Source organism: Ictidomys tridecemlineatus, chromosome 1 (assembly GCF_052094955.1).
Source record: "Ictidomys tridecemlineatus isolate mIctTri1 chromosome 1, mIctTri1.hap1, whole genome shotgun sequence".
Lineage (NCBI taxonomy): Eukaryota > Metazoa > Chordata > Mammalia > Rodentia > Sciuridae > Ictidomys > Ictidomys tridecemlineatus.
Genome location: NC_135477.1, coordinates 73,688,744 through 73,703,696, shown reverse-complemented (window position 1 = coordinate 73,703,696; position 14,953 = coordinate 73,688,744). Strand labels below are relative to the sequence as shown.

Below are 14,953 nucleotides of genomic sequence, written 5' to 3'. Positions count from 1 at the left end.
TAAAAATGTTCAGCACACCACATCCCATCTCCCCTGTCAGCCTCCCCAAGGTCTCTGGACAGGGTCAGATCTGCCCAGGGTCAGGGACGAGCCACCTCCTCTGACGGTCTGCCACCACAGGGCTGAGCCTGCCTTTATTCCCTCTTTCTCCATCTGAGCTATTTCAACACTAACCAGGGAACAGGCTCAGTAATGGTCAAGCAGGATGCTGCACTCGTACCACTAATGGAAAACATCAGAGCTCTCGGTTGACATGCAAGAAGAGAAAACAAGCCTCAGGAACAGGAAGAGTCGAAGGACTCGCCCAACACCCCAAAAGAGGCTTCAGAACTCCATTCCCCATCAACCTTTTTCTGTGTGGGTTTCTTCATTAGGACCAGACTCCTTCTCCCAGTCACATCCTTCCCTGAGCTGGTCTTTAATGGAGACACCCTGATGCCCACCCAACCACTCAGCAGGTCGCAGAGAGACTGAGCGTTGCTCACTTTTCCAAAGACCCACTGTTCTTAGTGTAGGGTGGCTGTGCAGAGAGACGATGCTGTCCCGGAGCCCCCAGGGGGAGCCTCCCCATATTATGGTTTAAATGTGTCTCACAAAGTTCATGTGTCAAAACAATTCCCCAAATCATAGCTTAATGGCATTTGGAGGTGGGCCTTGGGAGTGATTAGGATTAGATGAGGTCATGAGAGTAGGGCTCCACGAGGGTATTAGTGACTTTATAAAAAGAGAGAGACCTGGCATGCTTGCTCTGCCTTTTCATGCGATGCCCCCAACCATGTTAAGGTGCAGCAAGAAGGCCTCTACCAGACACTGAGCAGATGCCAGTGTTATGCTCATGGACTTCTCAGCTTCCAGAAACATGAGCCAAATAAATTTCTCTTATTTATAAATTACCAAGCCCCAGGTACTTTGTTATAGCAACAGAAAACAAAATAAGAAACTGGCAGACAGAACCCATGAAAAAAGATGCTTTGCCCAGAATGCTGGAACCTCTTTCTATACAATCAGTGCTGTCCTCTCACCAGGTCCTGTGTCCCTATTCCTACACTTCACAGGTGTTTACCACTGCTGCCTTTGCAACCAACCAACAAGCAGGTATCCCCAGGGTAATCCAAACCCACAATTGTCAGAGCCCCAATGTCTCCTTCTAGGGTGATCCAAACCCACAATTGTCAGACCTCCAATGTCTCCCTCTGGTCACATGAAGGAACTTGAGCCCCAGATCAAAGAGTCAACAAAAGCTTTGTCACCTGGTCAGTGCTACAGATAAACAAGAAGGAAGAAAAAGAAAGAGATCACAATCTGAACATCTGGCAGAGACTGTGGATGAACAAAGTTGAAGCTGTAATGGGGTCAGGTGAGGCTTGTCACATAAAAAACATCCTTCATTGTAAAAATCCCATCGATATGTCATTGGTCTTTTTCCAGTTTCTAATAATAACACAGACTAGGAAGTGATAAAGAAAAGTGGCTTAACTTGGCTCTGGTTCAAAGTTGAGGAGCCACATCTGGTTATGGCATCTTGCTGGCAGCATCCTGAGGTGACACAGGCATGACATGGCAGAGACAAGGGTGTTTGAGACCTTGTCCAACTGACTTTTACAGCAGAATCAACCTCATGATAATTTATTAACCCATTAACTCATTTGTGAAAATGGAGCCTCATCATTTACTAAAGGTTGATTACCGTTTGGATATGAGATACTCCCACCACAATAAGTTGAAGCAATGGACAATGCAGGAATGTTCAAAAGTGAAATGATCAGATCATGAGACCTAGAACTTAATCAATGGATGCATCCATTTGATGGATTGATAGTTTGAATGGACCACTGGTGGTAACTGTAGGCTGGTAGGGTGTGGCTAAAGGAAGTGGGTCACTGGGGTGTGCCCTTGCAGATAATGTTTTGTCCCAGGCTTTTCTCTCCCCTCCCCTCTCTCCCCCACCCCCTCTCCTTCCCAGCTACTTCTCTCTACCATGCCCGGGTGCCATGATGTTCTGCCTCATGTTGGGCCCAGAGAAATGGAGCCAGCCCATCATAGACGGAACCTCTGAAATCATGAACCCAAATAAACTTGTCTATTCTACCTTGTTCTTGTCAGGTATTTTGGTAACAATGACCAAAAGCTGTGGACTAGTATATGGTCCCAGCTTTTAATATCTCATAATGGAAATATTTAATTTCAACCTGAGTTTTAGAGGGGATATACCATGGTCAATCCATAGCACTCATCCTCTTCAATGGTTTCCACTACTGATATTAGTAGACTGAACACCTCAAGAGTTATGACTTGAGCATCCATTTTCTTTCATTTCATTTCTCATAGAAGCCAGGCATTAGTCCTAAGAACTCTCCAGCATAATTCAGAAATCTTAAGAATGTCCATAGAGTGCCTTTTGTCATGTAAAGTAACATTCACAAGGGGATTGAGATAAGAACACACTACACCATGGCAGTCTTTGGTTATCTTAAAAAAAAAAAAAAGAAAAGAAAGATAGAAGTGAACTTAAGAAAAAAACACCAATGCTCAGCTGAACTCTAAGCACATCGTGAACAGGTTTGAGGCCCTCAGTGTTTACAGTGAGGATGAACAAGGCCAGCCCAGGCACATACTTGGGAAATACAGATTGACAGGTAGTCAAGATGTCCTGCCTCAATTTCTGGGGGAACATGCAAATGTTATTTTACATGACAAAAGGCATCTTATGGATATGATCGAATTATAATTCTTGGATTCTAGAGTATCCTGTGAGCAGGTGCCTGGCTTTTGCAGTAACAATCCTACTATTGTCCAGAGTCACTCATGAAGGGCAGTAGAAGAGGAATTGGCCCACTTCCTCCTTGCCTCTCACCCACCTGGCGGGCATCTTGCCCACATGCCATGTTAGATTAGACCGACTGTGTTTCTACCCAACTGCTGAGGCCCTGTCTGAAGCACATGGGGGCTTGTGGCGGGGCTCCCTGATGAGCAAGGAAGCAGCTGGGACCCCAGGCTGACCCCACCCCAACAGGCGCAGGGGGCTGGGCAGGAGGAGGGAGAGCTCAGAGATGCAGCAGCTGGCTTCCAGAATCCAAGTCCAGCCTGCCCCACCCCCGGAGCCCCCCACTGGAGTCCAGGAGAGCTGGGAAGCAGGAAATGGAAACAATATGGGTGGGATGATGGTGCTGTGGACCCCACGCCCCGGGCTCCTCCTGTTAACGCTGCATGAAGAAGGGATTATTTATAGTGACTGAAACCAGGAGAACGTGCCAAGTGCTCCAGTCCCCATGGGAGGCCAGATTCCATCTTGGAAGCAAACTAGTAACCCTTCCACTTCTGTGCCTCAGGCCCGGATCAGCAGCTCCCACGAAAGGAATGGACGGAGCTGGCTTCCCGAGATGAACCCTTTTTTTTTTTTTCTCTTTATCATCACACCTCCCTGCCTTCATTTTGCCCCCATTTTCTCTTACCAATGACCCAAACATCTGTTTCTCCCACAGACGTGCAAAAAGCCTTGCTATGGTTTGAGTTGTGTACAGCCACAAAATGCACATGTTGAAGTCTTAATCCCCAGCCCCTCAGAATGTGGCTGTATTTGGAGTAGGGCCTTCAAAGAAGTCATTCAATTAAAATGAGGTCATCAGGGTGGGCCCTAATCCAACATGACTGGTGTCCTCGTAAAAGGAGATTAGGACAGAGGGAAGACCACAAGAGGACACAGGGAGAAGATGCCATCTATAAGCCTGGGGGGAAAGCAACTCTGCCGTATCTTGAACGCAGCCTCGGGAACTGTGAGATAATAAATTCCCATTGTTTAAGTCACCCAGTCTGGGAACTGGCAGTTCTAGGCTCACCTTAGCCCTCCACTGATACTCACACCCACGGTCAGCACAAGGTGGTGATTGAAACAGAGCTGAACACACTGCCTCACCGGAAAGCTTTGTTGGAGGTCATGCAGTCTCCGGTAGTGGGGCTCCTGTGCTTCCAGTGAGCTTTCTCAGCAAAGCCAACACCCTCCCCAAGCACTAGAAGTGGCTGCAAATGTGGGGACCCAGCTTACATGCATGGAGCCCGAGAGCTGAGAGGAGATGAGAGAGGGTGCAGGAGGAGCACAGAAGGACATTGATGTCAGTACTAGGAGAAAGAGTTGGGCAGCTTCTTTCCTACTGTGGTCAGCAGGCACCACGTGACACCGGGAGGAGGACAATGAGAAACAGGGCACACCAGCATCCAGAAGTAGGTTAGAGAGAGCTCAGTGCCCTGGAAGCCCAGGCCTTTTCCTTATGGATGTCAGCCTGAATGACAGAGCATTGGCACCTCAGGAACAGGCTGGGCACAACTGGGCTAAGCCAGCCACAGGACAGGACAGGGTGGCTGTCACTCACCCCTCCTCCTCTAGGTAAGATAACACAGCTGGTCTCGGCAGATCCTCCCTCTCCTGAACTAAAAGGAGAATTGTTTAAGTCACACAAGCTGGAAAAGGAATTTAACGTTTTGCTTTGTGACTCTTCATTGAGGAATTGAGGTAGAGGTAGGCCCCCACATAACATGTCCCCACTCAGAATTCCTGCCTCCTCCAGGTTATTCACTGTGCAAATGAGAAGATGGCATTCCTGACTTCATGGAGCTAAAAGGCCAGGGTATAGGGCAACTGTGACTCTGGAAAAAGACAGGAAACATGTAACTACAGTGTCATAGGCTACAAATAAAAGTGCATGGAAGAGGAGGTTGATGGTACTGATGGAGAAGAGATGGGGATGTGCATGGTCCCAGGCCTTCCCAGCTTTCTAGGGAGAAACAATGAAACACAATTGGTGGCTTGGAGGGACTGAGAGGACAGCCAGGGGCTGGTGCCCAAATAGACTGGAGATCTAGCTCTGGTAGATAGGAGACCCTTGGAGCCTCAGTTTCTTCATCTAGAAACTGGAAAGATGATGCCTTTCAGGATAAGCCTAGGGTTCCAATGAGGAAAACGCTTTAAACTGCAGATGGTGGCTTACATGCACTGAGCGCGGGGAGGAGGAAGCGATAGAAAGTGACCCACACTGATCTTGAGCAGGGAGGGCTTCACGGCACACAATCTGCAGGCACACAGTGCCCTGTGCTTGGAAGGGTTCCTCCCCTGGCTTTCACCTCTACTGTTCATTTCTTGAAATTCTAATAATTTTTAATTAAGGGCCCCAATTTTTTTATTTTGCACTGGATCCCATTCATTAGATAACTGGTTATGTTTGAGCATCAAGTTTCCCTGGGTATAAGAGTTAAGGGGTCTAACCCCACTATTTTCATTCACTAATGTCATGAAAACTAGCCTAAAAAGTCATCCATGCAGCCCATCAGAACACAACCTACTTCTCATGAAGCAGCTGAGGACTGGGGCACAAGAACTCCCAGATGCAGGCAATGAAGGTCCTCTGTCAAAACCAAGGCACCAGGCTCGCCCAGGACACAGGGGTGGGCACAGCTGGGTCCCTCAGTTCTGATCTGGCCAGGAAGGTGGTGGTGGCTCTGGCCCCCAGAAGCCTCTAAGTTTAAAAGGAATTACTCAATCAGCAGCAAAGAGCTTCTTAGTGATTAAAGGAAAGATAGTTCAAATTCATGACAATGAAACTCTGAAAGAAATATATGGCATTACTTAAAAATCCACAGCAATAGGAGCCTGTGTTTACTAACCACTAAGCAGAAGTGATACCAGACTCAGCCCCTGGGTGATTCGTTCACATTAAGCCCATCACCTAAAATCAGCTCTTATCCAAGACCTTGCTCAATGATAGAGGCTGAACATCGGCTAATGTGAACTCTATGCCAAGAAGAGTTCTAAACACTTTATATGTATTTTCCCAATTTATCCTCATACTCTGCTAATCCCCATTTTACAGACAAGAGGACGGAGGCACAGAGAGGCTAAGCAGCTTGTTCAAGTTCACAAAGCACATGGCAAAGTTAGAATCTGAACATAGGAAACCTGGCTTCAAAGACAACTCATTACCACCACTCTGGACTAAGGCTTGGCTCTTAATATTTTGCGAGTTGGTTTTCTTTTCTACGAAATGAAAGGTAGAACTAAGGTCCCACTCCACCCCAAAACAGGGGTGAGAGCCTGGACTTCTGTAGTAAGCTGCTCCGCCAGGCTTTCCCTTGCCAATGGTGATGAAGAGTCCTGGATGAAGAACTTAGAGCCGGTATGTGGGGTGAATGCCATCCAAGAAGGAGCACAGCCAGGAGAGACTCTAAAGAATCCCAAATTCCAACTTTCCAGGTTCCTGAGGACTTCTGGAAACATGATAATGTGCTTGCCCCTAAACAGTAAATCTCAGTTACCCTCTAACAGCACCTGGGTGGTCACAGAGCACAGGGAGGAAGGGCCTAGATGCCCGTGTGCATCTCCTGGCTGCTGGCTATTCCATGCAGGCCATGAGAGACAGCCTAGTCTGATGAAGCCAGACAAACTTCCTGTCATTCTCCATCAAGACAGTGACTACCATGAAAGAAGCATGTCCCATGGCCAGTATTTCAGGTTCACCGCACTTGTAGCAGGACATGCTGGGGACAATGGATAGATTTCCTTCCTCTGGCATCTAAGTCCCTCCACCTCAGACTCAAGTGTGCACTAGACTAGTTCAAGCACCAGCTCCAGCACTGGGAAGCTGGATCACCCCAGAAAAATTACTGAACTCTGAGCAGCAGTCCCTCATTTAGAAAATAATGGCACCCAGCTCAGCTGTTGTGAGCACAGAGTCTACAGCCAGGCTTCCTGGGTTCAAATCCTGACTCTGCTGCTTACTAGTCCATGAACTTAAGTCAGTTCATGAACCCATGCCTCTGCTTCCTAATCTACAAAATGGGGACAATGATAGCACCTCTCTTAGGTTACCGGCCAGATGAACTGAGTTACTTGGATCTATAAACATTTGAGCTTGTCATTATTACTTTGAAATACCTGGCACCTAATAGGCACTCAGAAAAAGTGAACCATTGATATAATTATTATTACTATTATTCTAGCCAGCATGGTCCTGACAGCAGGGAGGCAGCCAGCCAGAGAAAGAAAAGAAAATTCTTCAGCAATTTACAAGTTGGAGCCATTAAAAATAAAAAAAAATGCAAGCCAGTAGTGTGGGCAGAAAGGCTGCCCGAATCCGGATTCTTGTGAGAAAGGGTCAGGCTTCCTCCAGCCCAGATTATCCTATCTAACAGTCCTGGTCACCTCAAAAGGCCCATGACAAGTCTGCAGCCCCCAACTCCGGCTGGGGCAGATCCAGCAGCTAGCTGGAGACTTCCACTTCCAGCCACTCTGCTCTGCGCAGAAAGTTAAAGCAAAGTTGCTGACCAGAGGAGCCTGCCAACAGTGGTGGGTCCTGTCCGTTGTGGAATAAAAGGAAACAAACCACGATCTAGGGGTTGCGGATCCTGCTCCAGTCCTCCCCTCCGAGGCCTGTCACTTGGAAGGGCATCGGGGTGTCCTGAAAGCGTTTTTGTGCGGACCCTGGGCTCAGGTCCGGGAAGGAACCGCGTTCCCTGGAGGGCTTCGGCGGAAAGTTAGGAAGGCGCCGCTGAGCCCCGCCCCACTGGCGAGCCCATCAGAGCGAGCGCACCGGCGACAGTGACAGCGCAGTCCCGGTCCCCCTGCCAGCGGGCGCGGAGCGGGGACCCGAGGCGACAGGGCCTCCCCACCAGGCCCCCAACGCCCCCAGCGCTGGCTCCCGGCCCCCCTCCCGACCTCGCGCTCCCTGCCCGCCCGCCCCACTGCGCTTACCCGGGGCCGGAGCCCGCGCCAGCAGCAACGCCGCCACCAGCGCCAGGAGCCGCATCTCCCCGCCGCCGCCCGGCGCTGTGACGCGGGAGAGCGCCGCCGCCGCCAGGCCTGGCCGCCACCAGCCCGCCCCGCGCCCGCCCCCGGCCCTGGTCCCGGCCCGCCCCTCGGGCCGCCTGCCACCTCTGGGGCCAGGGCTTCTGGGTCCCTTGGCCCTGCGATGGGCCAGTGGAGAGGCCTCGCATTCCGCTCGTTCAGTGACCCGTGGGTGTCTCCTTTTGCCACGTCCATTTCTCAGATGAGACAATTGAGGTGCTGACAGGTGGTTGCTCTGACTCGGAAAACACAGAGCTGCAAAGGGCTTGTTGGTCTCTTGCCCCCAAGGACACTGTGATTCCTCAGGGGAAGCCCGTGGGGAGGTTGGGGGCGGGAGTACATCTACCAAACCCTTGACCTGAGACTCACTGGCTGTTCGAGGATCTCCTGCCACTACGCCACAGGGACCTTTATAAGCCCCAGAGTAGAGTAGGAAGGAGAAGCCAGCCCTCTTCTGCTGCCTAAAGTTGGAGATCCGGGACCCGGTTTTGGACTCCTGGAAAATTAAAGGGTTCACACAGGCAAATCCAGAAAATGTGGAAACTGTTAACAATTATGACTATTTAGGGCGCCCTCAGCCTGTCCTTTGCTAAGTGGTTTGCACAATGTTACCAAATCCTTCCACAGTGAGACCCTAGGACAGCTCCTTAATTCTCATGTGCCTATCTGTACAATGGGGAAACAGGTCCGTCCCTCAAGGTCTTTAAGATCAAGAAAGGCAGTTCCAGTTCCAGTTAGATGTGAAGTCCAGCACCTGACATGAACATCAGCTATCATTGATTTACTATTATTAATATAGGTAGGGATGCAGGAGCAGGGAGATAAAGGAACAGACCCACATCACTTGGCAGGGAACAGTGACAAAGGCCCCACCACAGGTGCCTCTGAGTCACGGCATGGTCTCTTCATGATGGCTGTAAACTTGGGATCTGACCTTAACTGGTGTGTTAGCTCAGGATTTCTAAGCAAGAAAAATCTGTATTGGGTACACTGTGTGTGTGTGTGTGTGTGTGTGTGTGTGTGTGTGTATCAAGGGAGGGTTTTGTGGGCTTACAAAAAAGGAGAGTGGCAGCCAGCAGGAAGGTCCTGATGGAGAGCAGGTCCCGGGAGGATGAAGTGATGGATAAAGAGGTTCCCATATCTTTACCACTAAGCAGAGGGAGAAGGGGTGGCGGAGGCAGAGATGGTGCTGAACCTCAGGGCCAGTCCCAAGGGACCATTCATTCCTGGAGCTCAGGCCAGTGATACAACTGTTTTGTGAGCCCTCTAGAAAGCAGGCACTTCCTGGGGTCTTTTGAGTCCTTTGGGATCTCCCAGCTGGAGAATCTCCCATGGAGCAGGGCCTGCAGGGCATGAGCTAACCACGGAGGCAACAGAAATAGAAAGCAACCCCTCTCAGCCAGGTCTGTGGAAAGTCCTGAGATGGTTAGCTGGCTGCAAGGTCACTGGGTCTAATACCAAGGACAAGAAGGTCAAATGGAATCCTGTAGCTCAGAAATGCAAATGTTCCTATCTTTTCCGGAAAAGAGCTCGAAAACCACTATGCATGAATAAGCAAGCAACCCAAATATCCCATGTGAAGTCCCAGGTCACTTTATAGATTAGTAAACTCAAAAAGGACTGGAGACCTGTCCAGGGTTCTGTGGGCCACCAAGTATATGAACTGGGTACTTGAATTCTGACTGTAGATTGCCAGCTTGGACCTGGAGCCCATGGCAGTGTTTGGCCAGACTGGGGAGAAAGTTCTGGAAAAGGGGCTCTAGGTTATCTGGAAGATAGTTCTGAAAGCATACTCACGTCACATACTGAGCAACAGCTGTGGATCTTTGAGCAAGATGATCTCTCTGAACATTACTCTAAAGTGACATCTGTAAAATGGCATGTCAACATGAATACACATGAGCAGGGAGCTGAGGGGCTGTTTGATGTCCTCCATGACCTCCAACCCCAGCTGTGCTGCTTGCAGTTAAGTCTCCCAGCTGGTGGAGAAGACTTATTGGCCACACTTTAGGGAACCAAATCCTGCTTGGGTTTTGTGTATTTCTAAATATCAGTCTGTCCTTGCAGAACTGAGCAAATGTTCAACCCAGACACACTTTTTCCTGTTTTCTCTTTGCCCACATTGGTGCTTACTGGAGATTTGGGGCTGGAAAGTGCTTTTCTTGCAATTTTGTGATACATAGCATTGTACTGTTTTCAACTGGGTGCTCTGTCAGTACTTCTCAGCTTCTCAAGTGATCTAGCAGAACATCTTGGTGAGACCTTTGCTTCATGAAACAGGAATGGGAGGATATTTTCAGTCCCCATAACCAGTGATCACAGTGAAATAGTATTTTTGCTGTTCTAGACTACTTTAGCAGAAACCTTCCTGATCTTTCCCTTGCCCCTGTTCCCTACTAACTCATGCACAAGCTTTCGATGATTTGAAAACCTCTACTGATTTATTTATTTAGCCCTGGCTCTATAGATCTAATTTTGTTCTTAATGAGAATAATATTCAAATTTTTTTAAAAAAATGATTACTTTCCTAAAAATTCCCAACTGAGGTTTCTAAATAGGCATTCAGATCATACTTTTTTTTCTTTTCTCCTTCCTTCCTTCCTATTTTATTTTATTGTTGCTGGGAATTGAATCCAGGAGTGCTTTACCGCTGAGCTACATCCTCAGCTCTCAGGGTCTGAGGCTGTCCTTGAACTTTAAGGTCCTCCTGCCTCAACCTCTTGAGTCTTTTGGATTACAGGCATGCAACACCATGTCCAGCTACATTCAGATTATTCTAAAGTTGATCCAGGTCCCTGGGCATTGAACACTCAACCAATTCTAGGTTTAATCAGTCACCACTGAAAGAATCATAGAAATCCAGATTCAAAATAAATGCATTTGATTTTTTTGGAACCTAGGTCAGGGATGAAAGAGTATTGTATAGTTTTGTAATCAGTTTCATTTTGTATATAGCTAATACATCCCTATACTAAACACACCAAGGAAAAGTAAATATACCTTCTTGGATCTATAGCAGATTTCTATATATTGTTCTTTCAGCCTGGATGTATCCACATAATTGTAAGATTTTCTCCTCCATATTGCTTATAGGCACGTTTCAACTAAAAGCAAGTAGTTACATGCTTGAATTGACACGAAAAGGGAATAAACAAAAAGTAGACTCTGGATAAAAGAGTTTTCATCTATGAATGATGGTGGGAAGGATAAGAAAGAGATCATGCATCTATCCATCCAATCAGTAGGAAAAGCCTAAAACCATTCATGGTAAAATTTTCAAGAAACCTATAGCTGGGAGAGAGATGTGAAGTGTACTTCTTTTTCCCCTAAAGGTAAAAAAAATGTGAAGCTGTATACCTGACCCTATAGAAACAGCGCCTCTAAACCTATAACATTGTAGGTAGTGATGGATGGGCACCATTTGTGACCTTAGCAGTAATTGTGAGTTTGGTGCCAAGTTTAGTGCCAACTGGCTGGGTGCAGCAACTTGGGCCAACTCCCAGGGAACAGAAATAAAGGACCCCATGTTCTTAGAAGGCTCCAGAAGAAGGAGATTGGAACAAGGAAATTTCTAGAAACTGGACTGGTCATCTATATAACTGACCACAAAGAAAATGTACCTTCAAATTGATGTTCAAATTGACGGCTGATATTCAAGACTAAAAATCTTAGTTCCTTCCCTCTACTTCCATTGACTGAAACATTCAATGAGTGAAAAGACTGAAGAATTGTCCAGAATAAAGGAGGTTAAAAAGACTTAGCCACTAAATGTACAATGTGATACTGGATGGGATTTGGGATCAGAAAAAAATTGCTAAAAGGACCTTATTGGCATTGTTGGAAAATTTTGAATATGGATGAACTGTATTGTTTATCATATGACTGCTAAATTTTCCAAGTGTGGATATGGAAAAGAATACTTTTTGTGCTTCAGAAGATCTACACTGAAGTATTTGGTGTTAACAGCCATGATGTCTGCAGATTACTCTTAAAGGATTCAGCAAAAATAAATGTATCTATGTTTTATATAATATTCATGTAGAAAGAAAAAAAAACACAGAGAGAGAAACAAAATGAGAAGTGCTGAAGCTAGACAAAGAGAATATGAAAACTGGTGTACTATTCTCACAACTTCTTTTAAGTTTTAAATTTTTTTTTAAATAAAATTTAGAAATAAAAATGATCTATGATCAGGCATGGTGGCACATGCATGTAGTTGGAGCTACTTGGGAGGCTAAGGCAGGAGGATCACTTCAGTCTAGAGCTTCAAGGTGAGGCCAGACTATCTGGAAAAAATAAAAAGGAATTTGTCTATAAATTTTACTTTAAGAGATCTCAGTTTTCTTTTAATGCCTTCATTTTATCTTAACTACTTTAAAGGCTCTATCTCCAAATATAGTCACATTCTGAAGTATTAGAGGTTGACTCAACATAGGAATTTGGGGAGGACATAGTATCAATTACTGAGCCCCTCAAAGACTGTTTATGTCCTTGGAAAGTTCTAATAGGATCTCAACCACTTTTATGGGACTCTCATCAAACCCTTATCCAAACCCCCTTTGTGATGTCAAATTTCTGGCCCATGCCTTACAAATTATTTTTCTCTCTCTCTCTTTTTTCTTTCTTTTGTACCGGGGACTGAACTCGGGGGCATTTTCCATGGAGCCACATCCCCAGACCTTCTTACTTTTTGAGACAGGGTCTCACTAAGTTGCTGAGACTGGCATCAAATTTCTGATCCTTCTGCCTCTGTGACCTGCATTGCTCCAGTCTCCTGTGCCATCTCACCTAACTACATGTTATTCTTTTTGGTTTTTTTTTTTCCACTATTATAATTCAATTTATTTTTTATGTATAAATAGTTTATTAATTGATTCTTTTTAGTTATAAATAACAGAAGATTCCATTTTGATATGATTATACAAGCAGGGAGTTTATCTTATTCTAGTTAGAGTGCCACTCTCATGGATGTACATGGTGGTGGGATTCACTGTGCTGTTTTCATATACGTACCTGGGAAAACTACCTAACTAACTTGCCACCTATCAGAGAAAACCTTCTTAACATCTCCACTTTTCTGTTTCTCCTTTTATCTCCTGGTCACCTTCCTCACTTCCTTCCCCTCCTCCTGTTATTCTCCTTACATGGCCCTATGCAGGTGATTTTTTTCCTGTCTGGACTCATCATCTTTACCCTTTCTCTCAGTTGGGTTCCCACCATGGTTGAGGTCCTTCCCACCTAAAACTTTCGACCTGTGTGAGAAATAAGGACACACTTTCAAACCAGCTTTGCCATTTCACTCTTTTGAGTTGGTTGAGTCCTTATCCACTATAAAGTGCTAAGAAAATTAAAGCTGATTTAATTCCGAAGAACCAGGGTTTAAGATGTCAAGAGCTAGGTTTCTCACATTGTGGTCTGAAGGCCACGAATGTGAACAAGAACCTGCACACCCCTGCTCCCGCCACACACAAAGTTATCTCAAACTGAGGCATTGTTCCCATGAAATGTTTTATTGCCTTTTTCTCAGAAGACACACTTGCTAAACTCAAAACATGATATAAACTAAAGGGAAAAAATTGTCAACTGGTACCCCCCAAAAAAATTATCAACTAGTGATAATCACTTGGATATTTCATTGTGTTTGCAATATTTCCATGAATTTCTGTTGTCTAGTGTGATCTGTTCTGAATGTGTCCCCGAAAGTTCAAGTGTTAGAAATAATCCCCAAATTTATACATTAATGTACTTGGAAATGGGTCTTCAGGTGATAGTTAGGATTAGATGAGATCTTGAAGGTGGGCCCCCATAGTGGCTTTATAAGAGGAGGAAGACAGACCCAAGCAGACATGCTTGCTCAGTCTCACCATGTGATACACCCCCACACCATGTTTTGTTTTCAGAAAGAAGAATACCCCCATCAGATACCAGAGCCGTGATCTTGGATTTCCCATCCTCCAGAACCATGAGCCATATAAACTTAGATTTTTTTTTTTATAAATTACCTAGTTTCAGGTATTTTTTTGTAGAAACCAAAAATGTACTAAGAAATAGTGAATGGGCTATTTTCCATGTTATTTCCTTTTTAGTCATAGTTATTTTTCATTTTTTATTAGGACTAATGTTGCTATGAATATTGTGTGGGTGCGTTTTCAAATTTACACCTATGTTACCTTTAAGAGTTTTAGTTTTAGCTCTTTTCCATTTGGGGTCTTTTCCATTTTGAGTTAATCTTTATGTATGGTGTGAGGGAAGGATCCAACTTCACTCTTCTGCATGCAGATATCCAGATGTCCCAGTACCATTTATAAAAAGATTATTCTTTCTCCTTTGACTTAACTTAGTATCCCTTCTTGACAAGGTCATTGACCATACACGTACAGATTTATTTCTGATTATCATGTTCATTTAACATTTTTTTGGAGATAACCATGTGTTCTTTCAATATGAAGTATTTCTAGATGCAATAATTTTAATTAATCAAGGGATGATGCAAACTTAGTCATGGTGAACTATCCCTTTCCTATTCAGTTATATTTAATTAGTGATCATTTTGTGTTTATAAGTGGGACCCATATGTCATTTACTTCATGTCATCTTTGTCAGGCTTTGTCACCAGGTTTATGTAAGTCTTGTGAAATGAGTTCCCTCTTTTTCTATGGTTTGGGAAAATAAAGTTTAAAGTAGTTCATAATCTAGAATGTTTGGGATCCCCCTGAACCCTCCAGTTTCCCCTATCTCTGGAGGTCGCAGGTCTCTGTAAATTGATAGGCTTAAACCACGAGTGACTACTTAACTCACTTGAGTTTAGGAAGTCGTTACTACATTAAGAATAATTGTGTCCTCTCCTCCTCCCTCCATGTCAGCTGAAGCCATCCTTTCCTTAAAAGGTTTGCTTACCTGAGGTTGTTGCTATCCTTCATTTGTCCTAAATACCTATCATCTTTTCCCTGGTCTCCAGCTGTTGCTACTTAATCTAAAGAAAATACAGCCTGTGGAGCTGACATGTTTGCTCTCCTAAATACCTTGCATCTGTCTTTACATTAAAGTATGAGTGCTGGTGTGATGGTTAAAACATAGGTTTGGTGCCACGCTGCCTGGCTATGAAAAACACTGCAGATGGGC

At 45.4% G+C, this 14,953-nt stretch overlaps 1 protein-coding gene across 2 annotated transcripts in view; it reads right to left on the bottom strand.

Moving 5' to 3' along the window:
- The window catches only part of Vstm4 (V-set and transmembrane domain containing 4), an 89,860-nt gene extending 81,973 nt beyond the window's left edge, over positions 1 to 7,887 (bottom strand). Inside the window, exon 1 of one of the 2 annotated variants that reach the window (XR_013436227.1) lies at positions 7,739 to 7,887. Coding sequence is in view for 1 of the 2 variants with exons in the window: in XM_005339070.5 (XP_005339127.2) it covers positions 7,739 to 7,793 (55 nt within the window). In the remaining variant the exon portion in view is untranslated. The remainder of the gene's footprint in view (positions 1 to 7,738) is intronic. The other variant, XM_005339070.5, reaches the window with a different exon arrangement.
- Between the last annotated feature and the right edge of the window lie 7,066 nt (positions 7,888 to 14,953).